At 38.6% G+C, this 18,213-nt stretch overlaps 1 protein-coding gene across 2 annotated transcripts in view; it reads left to right on the forward strand.

Annotated features, from left to right (window-relative positions):
* The window catches only part of LOC149834459 (U-box domain-containing protein 4-like), a 28,966-nt gene extending 14,654 nt beyond the window's left edge, over positions 1-14,312 (forward strand). The window contains exons 4-6 of one of the 2 annotated variants that reach the window (XM_090011425.1): positions 10,208-10,324; positions 10,419-12,482; positions 13,926-14,312. In XM_090011425.1, coding sequence (XP_089867551.1) covers positions 10,208-10,324; positions 10,419-12,482; positions 13,926-13,985 — 2,241 coding nt within the window. In that variant the 3' untranslated portion in view covers positions 13,986-14,312. The remainder of the gene's footprint in view (positions 1-10,207; positions 10,325-10,418; positions 12,483-13,925) is intronic. The other variant, XM_090011426.1, reaches the window with a different exon arrangement.
* Positions 14,313-18,213: the final 3,901 nt, after the last annotated feature.

Below are 18,213 nucleotides of genomic sequence, written 5' to 3' on the forward strand. Positions count from 1 at the left end.
CTCTACTCGGTTCTTACACACTAATTAATGAAGCGCACCTATTCCAATTAACAAGTTTACTGTAGAAAAAAGAATAAGCTCAAAAACATCAAATCCCCAAAACTAGCTAATAAAAAATTCCTTTGAGAATAAATAAGAAAAATCTCGCTCCAAGTTTGAAAGTTTTTCGTCTGTACCTGTATTGAGAAAGAGAGAAGAGATAGAGAGGGAGAGAGAGAGAGAGAGGGAACCCAAAGATGTCGATTGCGGCTGTCACGATTTCTTCTTAATGAAATCGTGACCTAATAGTTGTATTAATACATTTAAGTGTAAATTGTGGGTCGGGTCGGGTCTGGTGTAATATCCGAATCCGGATACAAATAACAGGAATTAACTCGGGTTTGGTACAGGATCCAGACCCGAAACACTGTTCGAAACACTGTCCACCTTTTCACCCCCCCTCAAGTTGATCATGGTTATGGACCATGCACAACTTGTCTTTAAGCATCCAAAAATGATCCTTTGTTAACCCCTTCGTGAATAGGTCCGCAACTTGTCTTTCAGTATTGACGAACTCAGGCTCAATCTCTTTTTCTTCAACTTTCTGTCTCACAAAGTGTTGGTCAATCTCAATGTGCTTAGCACGACTGTGATGTACTGGATTGAATGACATGTTTATATCACTTTGGTTGTCACATAGCAAGATAGTGTGAGAGATCTTTTCTCCTACTTCAGTTAGTAGATGTCTGATCCATGTGACTTCGACAGTAGCAGCAGCCATAGATCTATACTCAGCCTCAATACTTGATCTAGCGATAGCTTTTTGTTTTCTACTGCTCCAAGAGACTAAATTTCTTCCAATGAAGGCACAATATCCTGATATAGATCTTCGTTCATCAGGATCTCCTGCCCAGTCCGCATCACAATATACAGTGAGTCTATGCTCATCTTTGCCATATGGCTGTGGTGAGGTATGTCAATCCATCCCCAATAGTCCCTTTCAGATATCTAAGGATCCTCTTGACAACTTCCATATGTCCAGTATGTGGCACATGCATAAATTGAGACACTTGATTGACTGAATAAACGATATCAGGTCTGGTGAATGTGAGTTACTGTAACATTCCTAGTATGCTTCGATATCTGGTGGGGTCATCACACAGATCTCCATCATGAGTACTAAGTTTTTGATAAAGCACACTCGGAGTTCCCAGAGGTTTGCAGTCTTTCATGCCTGCCTTGCTGAGAACATATACAGTGTACTTGTGTTGAGTAAGTGTCAAGCCATGAGCCTGATTATCAACTTCTACACCAAGAAAATAGCGTAGAGCTCCAAGATCTTTCATTTTGAACTTCTGACCTAGTAAGCCTTTTACTTCTTGGATGTGAGCCGCAGAATTTCATGTGATAACAATATCGTCGACATAAATTAATAACAGAGTGGTCACAGTCTGACTTCTGAAAATAAACAATGAGTGGTCTAGCATGGAACGTGAAAATCCATGTTTCTGAATCTCTAGTGAGAAGCTATCAAACCAAGAGCGAGATGCTTGCTTCAGACCATAGATAGCTCTCTTTAGCCTACACACATGAGTTTTACAATTGTGTTCTTGATACCCAAGGGGTTGCTCCATGTACACTTCCTCCTTCAAGTCCCCATGCAAGAAAGCATTTTTTACATCAAGTTGGCTCAACTTCCATCCATGTTCAACATCCAGAGAAATAATAATACGAATTTTTCCCATTCTTACAACCGAACTAAAGGTCTCATCATAGTCTTGCCCTACTTCTTAAGTGAATCATTTTGCCACGAGTCTTGCCTTGTATCGTTCAATGGTTCCATCTGGCTTGTACTTTATCTTGTAGACCCATTTACATCCGACAACATTTTTGTCAGGTGATCTGGAAACAACTTCCCAGGTTCTACATTCATGCAAAGCTTGCATTTCATCATTCATGGCTTCTACCCACTTGGTAGAAGTGGTTGCCTGGTAGTACATAGTGGGCTCATCTTCCTTATTGAGCGCAGTTAAAAAGAGTTGAAGATCCAAATAGCAGTTGTTATAGCTAACCCACCTGTTAATGGGATGTCGTATGTGGCTCGATTTTCTGACCTCAAGAGTGTGAGAAGTCGGATTACTGACTGCGACATGATCTGGATGACTTGATGTTGTTGGTCTCTGTCTAGAGTAGACAATGCCTTTGTATATGCCCGGTACCTTTTCTGAATTCTGTGGCCCCGACGTCTCAATGTTCTCAAACATCTCTTTTTCTTGCTGCGCGCAATCTGATGAACATGCTTCATTGGAACCGACAAAAAGTTCTGAACTCAACCAAGGATAGTAAACTTCAGTTGGTATATTCGTTGCATCAGCTTTGTCATCAAAATTTTGTTCATCAAAGACAACATTTCTTGAGATTCTGATACGTTTGTTGGTGGGATCATAACACCTATATCCTTTGTAGTCATCTGCGTATCCCACAAACCTACACTTCTGGGCCTTGTCTTGAAACTTGTTTCTCAGAGACCGATCAATATACACATAACAAACACATCCAAAACACGCAGATCATGATAACTAGGATGAGCTCCAAAGAGACAGTGATAGTGAGACTTATTTTCCAGAACGACCATTGGCAATCTATTTATCACATGCACGGCAGAATGAAAGGCTTCTGTCCATAGGTTGATGGGAAGATTGTTGTCATGAAGCATACTCATGACACTTTCAACGATATGTCTATGTTTTCGTTCAGCAATCCCATTTTGTTGAGGAGTGTGAGGGCAGGACACCCTTCTTCCTATTCCGTTATTTCGAAGAAAAGAAATAAAATCACGGGATGAGAATTCCCCACCTCCATCACATTGGAAAAATTGAACGGACTAAGAAAATTGATTTTTGACCAAGGAAAGGAAATTTTGAAACAAAGAGAAGACTTCTGACTTATTTTTTATGAAATATATCCAAGTGTATCGAGAATAACTATCAACAAAGATTAGATAATATCTGCTTTCAGACCCAGAGACAATTGGAGCGGGTCCCCACACATCAGAACAAATAATCTCAAAAGGTTTTGAAGCTCTCTTATTAATGGAATGGAAAGACAATACATGACCCTTGCATGAAAGACAACTAGAACATTTATGACTGCTCTCATCCCCGTTAAGACTTTCTTTTGGAATGAGATTATTAGAAACAAGTTTCTCAATAAAATGACTCCCACAATGTCCTAACCTACTATGCCATAGGAATGACTTATTACATTCAGAGATATTAAAAACACTGGCAGAAGAGGATGAACACGACTCTAATGAAGGCTTCAAAATCAGGTGAGAAGGGCGAACATCATGCCATGGAGCTTTTTCAAAGACATACATGTTGCCTCGTCTCTTTCCTTCAGCGAATGTTTCCCTCGTGCGTAGGTCCTTGACCTGCACAAAGAAGGGAGTGAATTCAACTGAAGCATTATTATCATTAATAAGTTTGGAGACGAAGACAATATTTTTATTAATGTCAGGAGCATGAAGAACGTCAGAAAGAGTAAGAGTGGAATGTGACATGGGAATGACAGTCTTTCCAACATGAGAAACAGGATGATGGGATCCGTCTCCAGTGACAATCTTACTTTTTCCGAAATAAGGAATAGGGTTAGAAATTTTACCTGCATCACCAGTTACATGAGTTGCTGCCCCTGAATCAACAAACCATGTGCCTTCATCACTTTGCTTCAATTTTAACTCTGACAAGGCAGATATCAACAACTTTTTAATCTCTCCACTATCTCTGGTATTTGTGAACTTTCTTTTGGTTTCTGTTTGTGGACCCTTCCCTTTGTTCTCTGGATTATGCCAACAATTCGCCTTGATATGCCCCTTCTTGTTGCAAAGGAAGCAAGTAGGAATGGATCTTGGTCCATGCGCATGAGTTAACATGTTTGGAGTGGGAAGCAAACCACGCCCTCCGTGTCCACTTCACCCTTGTCCTCCTCGTCCCCGTCCTCTACCATAAGTCACTCCTGTGATCAAAACTTCTTGATTACTTAAATGATTATGAGTTTCTTCAGAGAATCCCTTCAGAGTTATTTCATACTCGATCAGTTTGGCTCGTAGCTCATCGAAGGTAGGAAGAACAGGAAGGCACAATAGTGAAGTAACTATCATATTGTAGTCAGATCCCAATCCGCTCAGAGTTTGTTGCACCATGTCATTATCACTAACGACACACCCTATAACTGCAAGCTGGTCTGTGATGATCTTTATCTTGTTCAAATATTCCATGATGGTCATAGAATCTTTTCTTAGCAACTGAAATTCCCTTTTTAGAAAAACAACCCTTGCTTGAGAAACCTGCGAATACGTTTGAACCGATCGTTCCCAGAGTTGTAGCGCTGTACAGTTGTCAGGAATAGCAACAAGAATCTCTTGAGACAGAGTTGAGGTGATGTATGCAACAACTGATTGATCTTTCCTTTCCCAATTGAGAAATTCAACATTTTTGACATACACGATTGAACTCGCCCCTTTATCATCTTTTTCTTCTCTCGGAACAAATTCTGGTGGGACTGAAGTGGTTCCATCCAGGTGACCTAAGAGGCCTTGACTCCTTATGAAAGAAATAATTTCTCTTCCAAATTAAGAAATTTGAAGTGTTTAACTTTTCAGAAACAAGCTGGTTGAGAAAACTTGAAGAAAGGTTTGATTGAGAGTGATAAGGATCCACTGAGAATAAGAATCAACAGGAGTATCCACAAAAATTTAACCCCCCCCTTTTTTTTGGGAACAGAGGGTCGTAAATTGACAGAATCGGAGGATGCAGAAACGGAAGATGCAGGAACTGATGTTCAACTTGTGAAAACTAAGATTCAATGACGCGTGAAAAACACCTTTACACGTTAAATATACCTCTCCCTTTTGACAAGTGTAGAAACGAGTAATCAAAGGATAGATTGCACAACAAAGCAATGAGAAATCATAGGAAAACGAAAAACTGAAAACTGTAGCATTCGAATAGATAGATATAGATTTGAAAAGATAGGACAAGAAAAGATAGGACAAGAAGCAAAAGAAGATCAAACACAAACACAGGATAAAACTGATTCTCGTGAATGGGTTCACATGAATCGGTTCACTTGGAATCCCTTTCACGTGAATCAGTTCACTTGGAATGGGTTCACATGAATCGGTTCATGTGGAATCCCTTTTTCGTGAATCGGTTCACTTGGAAACCTGTAGCCCCCCCCCCCCCCCCCCCCTTTTACGATCTGGGTTCTCGTGAATGAATATCACGTGAATCACAGGTTGACAGTAGTAGTCTCACGCAAGATGTGAGAATGCAAGGAGCTTCAGAAAAGGGGAAGAAGAAAAAAAAACGAGGAAGGGGAGTATGAGAGGAACCAAGAACCTGGGATTTTCAGATCGTCGACTTTGCCGAACTTCCTTTTGGCCTTTAGAGGATCTAGGCTCTGATACCATGAAAGTTTTTCGTCTGTACGTGTATTGAGAGAGAGAGAGAGAGCGAGCGAGCGAGAGAGAGAGAGAGAGAGAGAGAGAGAGAGAGAGAGAGAGAGAGAGAGAGAACCCAAAGATGTCGATTGCGGCTGTCACAATTTCTTCTTAATGAAATCGTGACCTAATAGTTGTATTAATACATTTAAGTATACATTGTGGGTCGAGTCTGGTGTAATATCCGAACCCGGATACAAATAACAGGAATTAACTCGGGTCTGGTACAAGATCTAGACCCGAAACACTGTCCACCTTTTCAAAGTTCACCTAAAATTACCATCATCAACAACATGAGTCAAACCTGACTTATCTCAATTCAAGCGTGAGATACTTGACCAATGTGAGCTGGTAGTCAATGTTGACCCTGAATCTAGGTGCCATACTAATTTACATCTTGGATGGTTTCTTTACATATACTTGCAGGAAATAATGTGAGCTACAATACCTTGACACTTCTGAAGGGCCAAGCTGTCAGTGTTGACACTTCTGGACACCTATAGTGACACCAATGCTCCTAGAAATGGCATGGACACTTTATGTTTTAATATAGAAGTGTCCAAAAAAAATGGACACTCGGTGGTGTGTCAAACACTTTGAGTATTTTAGACACGAAGTATCTAGTGTATGACACTTTGTGTCTACCTATACCTATATTAAACCTTTTTTTTTCATTACTTAATTACTTCTCTCTCTCCACGTGTGTGTGTGTGTCTATATATATATATATAGTCTTATCCATGAATCTAGTTTTTCAAACCCTGCGTGTCCAACACTTCGTACCCGTGTTGACACTGACAGTCATGCCAGTGTCTAAGTGATATAGAATGTGAGAGATGTACAAAAACAAGGAGAAAGCTTGTAAGATTAATATGGGAAGAAGAAATGTAGTCATGATACTCTATTTCATTCATTTTGAAAACTGTATATATTACATCTAAAGTTTTAGGATAATATTCTATGAACAAAAATTAGTCCAAGACCATAAAATTAGGTTAGCCACTTGGAACATAGGGTCTTTAACTGGTAAGTTGGTAGAGTTAGTAGATGTTATGTGTAGGAGAAAGATTGATATTTTATGTCTACAAGAGACCAAATGGGTAGGTGAGAAAGCAAAAGTGATAGAACCTTGGGGATATAAGATTTGGTATACAGGAATAAATAGGAATAGGAATGGAGTAGGGATTGTTATGAGTCGTCAGTTTATAGATAATGTAGTTGAGGTCCGTAGGAAGGGTGATAGGATTTTACTTATTAAATTAGTATTAGGTACGGATATTATTAATATTATTAGTGTTTATGCACCTCAAGTAGGTTTAGATGATTCCACTAAGCGTCAATTTTGGGAAGATTTAGATGGAGTAGTACAAGGGATATCTTATGGAGAAAGTCTTTTCATCGGCGGTGACCTTAATGGGCATGTAGGCATTAGAAGGGATGCATTTGAGAGTATCCATGGAGGCTATGGTATAGGCGAAAGAAACGATAGTGGAGAAAAGATTTTAGATTTTGGTTTGTCCTATGATATGATCTTAGCAAACACTTGGTTTAGGAAGAGGGAGTCTCACCTAGTAACATTTAAAAGTGGGGTTAATACGAGTCAGATAGATTTTTTTCTACTTAGAAAGAGAGATAGGGGTTGTTGCATCGATTGTAAGGTTATACCGGGAGAAAGTGTAGCTACACAACATAGAGTCTTAATTTTAGATCTTAGAATTAGACAATGCCGCAAAAGGGATAGACATAGGATAGATCCTAGAATTAAGTGGTGGGCACTAAAAGGAGCTAAACAAGAAATGTTTGTAGAGCGGGTAGTTAAGGAAGTTGATTGGTGTCTCGAGGAGGATTCAGAATCTATGTGGAATAAGATAGCGGGTGGCATAAGAAAGGTGGCTAAGGAGGTATTGGGTGTGTCTAAAGGCGGTGCACCGCTAGGTAAGGATACATCGTGGTGGAACGAGGATGTCAAATTAGCTATTAAGGTTAAAAGAGAGTGTTATAGAAATCTAAGTAAAAGTTGTGATAATGAGAATTTGGAGAAGTATATGATAGCAAAGAAGGAAGCTAAAAAAGTAGTTCGGAACGCGAGGGATAAGGTATATAAGGAGGTTTATGACAAGTTGGATACCAAAGAGGGTGAGAAGGATATTTATAGGATTGCAAAAATGAGAGATAGGAAATCGAGGGATTTGGGTATGGTTAGATGTATCAAAGATGAAACACAAAGGGTTTTAGTCAAAGATGAGGAGATTAAGGAGAGATGGAAAGATGATTTTGATAAGCTATTTAATGAAAGTCATGCTCAGGATCTTGGAGACTTTTTCATTCCTTTTCATGAGATGAATCGTGACTTCATGCGCAAGATTCAAAAGAAAGAAATTGCAGAGGCTTTGAAGAAAATGAAATCAAGAAGGGCAGTTGGCCCAGATGGTATACCTATCGAGGCTTGAAAATGCTTGGGAGAGAAAGGTTTAGAATGGTTGACAAATCTTTTTAACTTGATTTGGCGAACAAATAAGATGCCTAATGAGTGGAGGAAGAGTACTTTGGTGCCTCTATATAAGAATAAGGGTGATATACAAGATTGCACAAACTATCGTGGTATAAAACTCATGAGTCATACTATGAAACTTTGGGAGAGGGTGATTGAGTCTAGGTTGAGGAAGGTTGTCATGATATCGGAGAATCAATTTGGTTTTATGCCTGGAAGATCTACTATGGAAGCTATACATCTTTTTAGACAACTTATTGAGAGAAATAGAGAGAGGAACAAAGATTTGCATATGGTTTTTATTGATTTGGAGAAGGCTTACGATAGAGTACCTAGGGACGTTCTTTGGTGGACAATGATGAAGAAAGGTGTTTCTCTCAAGTACAATAGTATAATTAAAGATATGTATGAAGGAGTAGTAACCAATGTCCGCACTTGTGGAGGGGTGACAACCAATTTTCCTATAACGGTTGGGTTACATCAAGGATCTGCTTTAAGCCCTTTCCTATTTGCTATAGTGATGGATGAGCTTACGCGATCAATTCAAGAAAATGTGCCGTGGTGTATGTTGTTTGCTGATGATATTGTTTTGATTGATGAGTCTAGAGCTGGGGTTAATGCTAAGTTAGAATTATAGAGACAGACATTGGAAGCAAGAGGTTTTAAGTTGAGTAAGAGTAAGACATAATACATGGAATGTCGATTTAGTAAGCAACGAAATAGAGATGGGAGTGTAGTGAAGCTTGGTGAGCAAGAAATACTGGTGGATGATTCTTTCAAATATTTGGGATCTATCATTCAAAAGTATGGAGAAATTGATGGACATGTAAATCATAGGATAAAGGTTGGGTGGATGAAATGGAAGAGTGCAACTGGAGTGTTGTGCGATCGTAGAATGCCATTGCGGTTGAAGGAAAAGTTTTATAGGACGACTATTAGGCCCGCTTTACTATATGGTACGGAATGTTGGGCTGCCAAGAGACATCATATTCAAAAAATGAGTGTAGCTGAGATGCGTATGCTGAGATGGATGTGTGGAAATACAATAAAAGATAAGATTCGGAACGAGGAGATACGTAAGAAGGTAGGCGTTGCACCCATTGAAAATAAGATGAGAGAGAATCGTTTACGGTGGTTTGGACATATTCGACGAAGGCCTAATGATGCTCCAGTTAGAAGGATGGAGAAATGGGAAAATATATTAGTTAAAAGAGGTCGGGGTAGGCCTAGGAAGACATGGATGGAGGTGATAGGAAAGGATATGAATGCTTTGAACCTCACCGAGGACATGGCATTGGATAGAAATGAATGGAGGAGAAGGATTCATGTGGAAGACCCAGAATGATTTTCTTTGTTGGTTCATATCGCCGACCCCAATTGTTTTGGGATGAAGGCGTAGTTGTTGTTGTTGTTGTATTCTATGAACAAAAATATCCTTGGAAAAAAATAAAAGATAAAAATGTGTACATGGGCATAAAAACAAAAATGCTCCTATACAATCTAGAAACATTTATACCCCTCAACAGTTTGTGCAGACCAGAGTTACCGGAAGCGCGCTTCCCCCCACACTTCCCCCTCGCTTTCCCATTTTTTTCATTTTTTTTATTTTTTATTTTTTTGTAATTTTATTTTTTTCGCTTCCCCTTCGCTTTCGGTTCGCTTCCTAGGCCGCTTCCGGTTCGCTTCCTAGGTCGCTTCCGAGACGGTTCGTAATTTTCTTCTAAGTCATCCCACGCTTCCCGCTTCCTAAAATTTTGAAAGTGCCTCGCTTCCCACTTCCTCGACTGGTAACTCTGGTGCAGACTGCAATTATTCTTAGTTCAACTTTATTTCCCCATTTTGTGATTGTTGACAAATATTAAAATGTAATATCGGGAATAATTGTGGTTTAAAGTTTTAAACCTTCACAATGACAGGGATAAAACCTCATTTAACTCCTGGAAAGATATACATTAGTTGCTGGTAGCTTTTAATATATTTCCTCAAAATATGGATTGAATGTGGATTTGCTGGTTAGTCAACACAATGAAAGTTGTGTTCATGCTACAGAGTACCCCTTGTTTTCAATAAATTCTGTTTGCAAGTTATACTTTGGGTATACCAGAACAATTTGTTTTTGTATGTTTCTCATCATGATCTTGTCAAACAAATTTTTATTATACTAACTATGCAAGTAATTTGCAGAATCCTGAATTCTTTGACCTAATGCTTATTTCTCATGTGCATGTTATCAGCTTTTGCAAATTGAAGTGGTAGCAGAGAAGATAGAGGTATCTATACAAGTGATCTGGACAATCCTGAGTTCTTTGACCTTATCTGCTCCTTCCACTTCTAATATAGCTCATATTCAGGTACTAAACAAATAATTGGAAACATATCTGTTCTCAATTTCATTTTATTTGCAGTCATCATCAGTAGCAGGACACTAATCTTTTGTCATGTTAGTATATACAGAAACATGAATGCATGAGCAAGAATCACATATCATCAGTGATCCGGGAAGCCATAAAAAGTCAAAGAGAGGGCATTTTGCCTAGCTCTGAGACCATGGTGAAGATTTCAGACTCCTTCGGTTTGTCGTCAAGCCAGGAACTTTTAATGGAGGCTGTGGCTTTGGAAAAGGCAAAGCTGGAGGCTGGACATGAAAATAAATCTGAAGAAGTGGAACTTATAGATGAGGTTATTGCTCTTGTTACTTACATGCATGACTGCCTTGTGAAAATAAAGCAATCCCGATCAGTGAACGGAGTTCCAATTCCTCCTGATTTTTGTTGTCCGCTTTCCCTCGAACCAATGTCAGATCCAGTGATTGTGGCATCTGGACAAACTTATGAGCGAGCCTTTATCCGGAAGTGGTTAGATCTGGGTTTGACAGTTTGTCCAAAGACACGCCAAAATCTAGCTCATACAAATCTGATTCCCAACTTCACTGTCAAGGCACTCATTGCAAATTGGTGTGAAATGAATAATGTCAAGTTGCCTGATCCTGCAAAGTCTATTAATTCAAATCAACCCTCGATGCTTCTTGCACATGCCGAATGTATTGCTACCGATACTCATCTTCCTAGGCCTCCTAGCCCTAAAGCATCAGAATCAGCCAGATCTGCAAGTTCATTTGATCAGAGATTCTCAAATGGAAACAATGTAGAGGGTCATCCAAATGAAAATTCATCTTCTCAGTCAGACCCTCATAGGGTTTCAGATGGTGCTTCTGTGAGTGGAACTATTTCAATGGAAACTCTGGATGTGGAAAACGGGTCCAGTAAGGGATCCCTTAAGGCTTCTTCAGTAAGCATTGAAAATGGGATGGCTGACTCAGGCAGCCTAAATGTAAATTCTGGCCATCTAACAGTCCTAGCTGACAATGATTCTTTAGAAGGTGGCTTAAATGATGAGCGGGTTGCGGGTCATACCCGTAGCACATCGATGTCAAGTGCTGTTTCCAGCACTGATGTTCAAGCTGAAGCTGGAGACATCAATGAGATGTCTAGTGATAACACAAATGATAATGGGGATGTTTCTGGTGAAGTTACTTCAAAAGATCCTGGTTCATCTGCTCCACCAAGGGATTCAGATCTTCCTATCAGGTTGTCAGATTTTCGGTCTAGAAGCCAGCCCTTATGGAGAAGGTCATCTGACCGAAGCTTTTTTCCAAGGAACACTTCTTCACCTGTTCTTGACTCGAGATCCAACTTGTCAGAAATTGAGGCTCAGGTTAGGAAGCTCATTGAAGATTTGCAGAGCTCGTCACAGGAAATGCAAAGGTCAGCTGCTATTGAATTGCGACATCTTGCAAAGCACAACATGGAGAATCGGATTGTAATTGCGAACTGTGGAGCAATCAAGTTTTTAGTTGATTTACTGTATTCAACGGACGTAAGAACCCAAGAGAATGCTGTTACTGCACTGCTGAATCTGTCAATTAATGACAACAATAAGACTGCAATTGCCAATGCTGGAGCAATAGAACCTCTAATTCATGTGCTCAAGACAGGAAGTGCAGAAGCTAAAGAAAATTCTGCTGCAACTCTTTTCAGCCTTTCTGTGATAGATGAGAACAAGGCCAAGATTGGAAGTTCTGGTGCAATCCGTCCATTGGTAGGCTTATTGGGCAGTGGAACTCCCCGAGGAAAGAAAGATGCTGCTACTGCTTTGTTTAATTTGTCAATCTGCCATGATAACAAGGCACGGATTGTGCAAGCTGGGGCTGTGAGACACCTTGTGGAGCTGATGGACCCAGCAGCAGGTATGGTTGACAAGGCTGTTGCTGTCTTGTCTAACCTTTCAACAATTCCAGAAGGGCGTAATGCAATTGGTCAGGAAGGAGGAATTCCAGTTCTTGTGGAGGTTGTTGAACTTGGATCTTCAAGAGGGAAAGAAAATGCAGCCGCAGCATTGCTACAACTTTGTACATACAGCCTTAGATTCTCTAACATGGTACTACAAGAAGGTGCTGTGCCTCCCTTAGTAGCATTATCCCAGTCTGGCACAGCACGAGCTAAAGAGAAGGTCTCTCTCTCTCTCTCTCTCTCTCTCTCTATATATATATATATATATATATATATATATATATATATATATATATATATATATATATATATATATATATATATAAAGGGTGTGTGTGTGTGCGCGCGCGTGTGCACAAACCCTATGATAAAGAAGACCTCTAGTACAGTAGTACAAGATTTAGCTTGACATATAGGTGTGTACACTCAAAAGGCACGAAGGGTAACTGATCAAATTTGCGTTTGCACCTGTGAACGCAGACTCTTTCTTTATCTAGTATGCTAACTCCATTTGCAAATTGTGCATGCATGTGTGTGCGCGTGCGTGCATGTTTTCATATCTGTGTGTATGTGCTTGAAAGTTGAAAAACAGAATTATTTGCAACTTACAAGGGTTTAAAAACCTGTTGAGCCAACCTAGTGACTAAGTAAATTGATGTGGATTGACAAAAAACTTGGATGGCCCAAGAGGCCAATTTATTTACTGCAACATTACTAATTCTCTATCTCAAGAGCGACTCTTTAGCTAGATTGTAAGATGTGAATACAAAAATTGGAGCTAAAATTCTTTTCTATATATTTTAAGATATAAAAAGATGCAATCAAGCATATTATGATAAAAGAAAATTTACCAATATTAAATGAAAAAAGGTTTGTCTAACTTTAAGCTAGTTATTTTAGCATTAACAACATTCAATTTATTGAAATTTTTGAAAATACATAGTTACTTTTTGGGGTACTTTCACTTTCAAATTCAAACTATTAAAGTATACATTGTTACATTTTTTCATTAAAATTTGTATCAAATCTCAAATTTGACTTTTTAGGAATTTATTAGTCACTTTTTCTCTCCTGAATTTTGCCGTCTCTTTTTTCGTAAGTTTTACCAATTTGTTGTGGCATGGTGACGACGGTGATCTAATGCAAGTATATTTTAGGGATAGATGAGAAACAACAAAATCAATAATTGAGAGAGAAAGATGCAAATCAATATCCACCCAATTCATCACCCTTCCAAACCTAGATATGCATATAAGACACTAAATTCTAATTGTTGGAGGGGAAGAAAGTAGTAATTTTCTATTAACTCATGATAAGCTACTAGCAGCTAGAGTTGATTTTAGAATTGTTGTGTTGATATGTGTGAGCAAAACTTTGGTGCCTTTTTGAATTTTTGCGATATTTATTAGGAACATAAAAACCCCACACTTCCATCCCACCCCCCACCACATACCCACACACTCACACATGCACAAAATTATATTAGGAAAGACCAAAGGAAGAATTCATTTTTTTATTTACATTTGGAAGTTAAATTTACATATTATAGATTTTGCTTTCTTTTGTCTGTGAAACTTGTGCACAAAGAAAGTAGAATGGAGATGGTTCCTAATATAAATAGCCTAACTAATTAAATAAATTTAAATCTTATTTCTGTTTCTAGGCACAGGGACTTCTCAGCCATTTCAGAAATCAACGCCATGGCAATCCAGGGAGGGGCTGATTCGTATGAGGAATTGATCCCTAATTATATGTACAATCGTCTTATAGTCCGGCCCTGAGAATCACTGCACGTTTCATGGTCTAAGGCAGAACTTAACATTTGTGGTATGTATATGTATGGATTACCCATTCTTCTGCTGAAATAATTTTTTTTTGTGCTGTTTAGGTATTTCATCTGATGATCAATAGGTAATAGAACGGTTATTCCTGCTTATTCTTTATTGCTGATTCTTGTATTTTTGGTAATCTTATGTGATTATCAGCTTATGTTTGCAGATTATGGTTGAGGTGTTGTAACTTCATTTCTGTAATTATAATCATTTGATCAGCTTGCCCTCTTCTCATCCTTGCCTTTATTTTGTCATTATCATTTAAAGTTGCAATCACAGCATGTGTGTGTGTGTTTGCCTTGCAACTTGCATAAATGGGAGTCTTATATCATATTGCAATTTGGACTGGACGGCCAGAAGGGTACTAGCAATCTTGTCCCATTGGGGGAGATGGGAGAAGGCCAGTAGCATCATAAAAGATGATTAGCTTTCATATATCTCTGCATGTATGGTTGCAATCAGAGATCTTCTTAGTTATTCGCACACTGTGGTACCTTTTATATCTTTGTTTTTAATTTATATCTTTTTGGTTACTAAATGTGATTTTTTTTGGCAAGGTGCTAGGATCTGTATTTTTTTTTAATATAGATGTACAATCTTGGCAAAGCCATTCTTTGTCATTATTATCTAATTATGTTATCCTGCATGTATGGTTGAAATCAGAAATCTTCTTTGGCATTAATCCATTGTAATTTTTATTGTCTAAAGTTGCATTCACAGCACAAATGGTAGTCCTGTTCTTTGTCATCTTACAATTTGGAAGGGCACTAGCAACCTCACGTGATTGAGGGATACGGAGAAAGCCAAAAAATATTTTAACGGATGATACTTTGCCTTTTATGTATTCCTGCATGCATGGTTGAAATCAGAAATCTTCTAAGGTATTAATCAATTATGGTATTTTTTATATCTTTTTGGTCACTGAATGTGATTTGGATTGAGCAAGGCGCTGGGCTCTGTTTTTTTTTAATATGGTTGTTGTGCAATCTTTGCATTCTTCAAAGACTATTGTGGTATCCAGGTTACTGTTATGAAGAATGTCTGATAGTATATGAACCATCAGCAATATATGAAAGGGTGCTCTGGAAGCACCTAAGAAACCATAGATTTTTTACATTCTGGAGCTTTTTTGTCAATCAAACCTATATGCATTTCTTAGTAGAAAACACGTTTTGGATAATGTAATTTTTATGTACATGTATGTTTTTTAATATTTTCAAAAATCAACTGCCTACAATGTACCAAAATGTCATGGTTTAAATAATCTTATTTCTATGTCCAAAGCATGGTTCCCATCAAACGCTCTGCTGAATACATCTGTGAGGTCTGATAGAGAAGATGTAGTCTACATCCATGGTTTCTACTAGGTGAACCTAGATGCTCCTGGATCTCTCTCTCTCTCTCTCTCACACACACACACACACACACACACATATATATATATATATATATATATATATATATATACAACAACAACAACAACAACAACTACGCCTTCATCCCAAAACAATTGGGGTCAGCGATATGAACCAAAAAAGAAATTCATTTTGGGTCTTCCACATGAATCCTTTTCCTCCAATCATTTCTATCCAACGCCATGTCCTCGGTGAGGTTCAAAGCATTCATATCCTTTCCTATCATCTCCATCCAAGTCTTCCTAGGCCTACCCCGACCTCTTTTAACTAATATATTTTCCCATTTCTCCAACCTTCTAACTGGAGCATCATTAGGCCTTCGCCGAATATGTCCAAACCACCGTAAACGATTCTCTCGCATCTTATTTTCAATGGGTGCAACACCTACCTTCTTACGTATCTCTTCGTTCCGAATCTTATCTTTTATTGTATTTCCACACATCCATCTAAGCATCCGCATCTCAGCTACACTCATTTTTTGAATATGATGTCTCTTGGCAGCCCAACATTCCGTACCATATAGTAAAGCGGGTCTAATAGTCGTCCTATAAAACTTTCCCTTCAACCGCAATGGCATTCTACGATCGCACAGCACTCCAGTAGCACTTTTCCATTTCATCCACCCAACCTTTATCCTATGATTTACATCTCCATCAATTTCTCCATACTTTTGAATGATGGATCCCAAATATTTGAAATAATCATTCACCGGTATATCTTGCTCACCAAGCTTCACTACACTCCCATCACTACTTCGTTGCTTACTAAACCGACATTCCATATATTCAGTATTACTCTTACTCAACTTAAAACCTCTAGCTTCCAATGTCTGTCTCCATAATTCTAACTTAGCATTAACCCCAACTCTAGACTCATCAATCAAAACAATATCATCAGCAAACAACATACACCACGGTACATTTTCTTGAATTGATCTCGTAAGCTCATCCATCACTATTGCAAATAGGAAAGGGCTTAAAGCAGATCCTTGATGTAACCCAACCGTTATCGGGAAATTGGTTGTCACCCCTCCACAAGTGCGGACATTGGTTACTACTCCTTCATACATATCTTTAATTATACTAATGTACTTGAGAGAAACACCTTTCTTCATCATTGTCCACCAGAGAACGTCCCTAGGTACTCTATCGTATGCCTTCTCTAAATCAATAAAAACCATATGCAAATCTTTGTTCCTCTCTCTATATCTTTCAATAAGTTGTCTAAGAAGATGTATAGCTTCCATAGTTGATCTTCCAGGCATAAAACCAAATTGATTCTCCGATATCATGACAACCTTCCTCAACCTAGACTCAATCACCCTCTCCCAAAGTTTCATAGTATGACTCATGAGTTTTATACCACGATAGTTTGTGCAATCTTGTATATCACCCTTATTCTTATATAAAGGCACCAAAGTACTCTTCCTCCACTCATTAGGCATCTTATTTGTTCGCCAAATCAAGTTAAAAAGATTTGTCAACCATTCTAAACCTTTCTCTCCCAAGCATTTCCAAGCCTCGATAGGTATACCATCTGGGCCAACTGCCCTTCTTGATTTCATTTTCTTCAAAGCCTCTGCAATTTCTTTCTTTTGAATCTTGCGCATGAAGTCACGATTCATCTCATGAAAAGGAATGAAAAAGTCTCCAAGATCCTGAGCATGACTTTCATTAAATAGCTTATCAAAATCATCTTTCCATCTCTCCTTAATCTCCTCATCTTTGACTAAAACCCTTTGTGTTTCATCTTTGATACATCTAACCATACCCAAATCCCTCGATTTCCTATCTCTCATTTTTGCAATCCTATAAATATCCTTCTCACCCTCTTTGGTATCCAACTTGTCATAAACCTCCTTATATACCTTATCCCTCGCGTTCCGAACTACTTTTTTAGCTTCCTTCTTTGCTATCATATACTTCTCCAAATTCTCATTATCACAACTTTTACTTAGATTTCTATAACACTCTCTTTTAACCTTAATAGCTAATTTGACATCCTCGTTCCACCACGATGTATCCTTACCTAGCGGTGCACCGCCTTTAGACACACCCAATACCTCCTTAGCCACCTTTCTTATGCCACCCGCTATCTTATTCCACATAGATTCTGAATCCTCCTCGAGACACCAATCAACTTCCTTAACTACCCGCTCTACAAACATTTCTTGTTTAGCTCCTTTTAGTGCCCACCACTTAATTCTAGGATCTATCCTATGTCTATCCCTTTTGCGGCATTGTCTAATTCTAAGATCTAAAATTAAGACTCTATGTTGTGTAGCTACACTTTCTCCCGGTATAACCTTACAATCGATGCAACAACCCCTATCTCTCTTTCTAAGTAGAAAAAAATCTATCTGACTCGTATTAACCCCACTTTTAAATGTTACTAGGTGAGACTCCCTCTTCCTAAACCAAGTGTTTGCTAAGATCATATCATAGGACAAACCAAAATCTAAAATCTTTTCTCCACTATCGTTTCTTTCGCCTATACCATAGCCTCCATGGATACTCTCAAATGCATCCCTTCTAATGCCTACATGCCCATTAAGGTCACCGCCGATGAAAAGACTTTCTCCATAAGATATCCCTTGTACTACTCCATCTAAATCTTCCCAAAATTGACGCTTAGTGGAATCATCTAAACCTACTTGAGGTGCATAAACACTAATAATATTAATAATATCCGTACCTAATACTAA

This window comes from Nuphar pumila, chromosome 6, assembly GCF_984573655.1.
Source record: "Nuphar pumila chromosome 6, dmNupPumi1.hap1.1, whole genome shotgun sequence".
Lineage (NCBI taxonomy): Eukaryota > Viridiplantae > Streptophyta > Magnoliopsida > Nymphaeales > Nymphaeaceae > Nuphar > Nuphar pumila.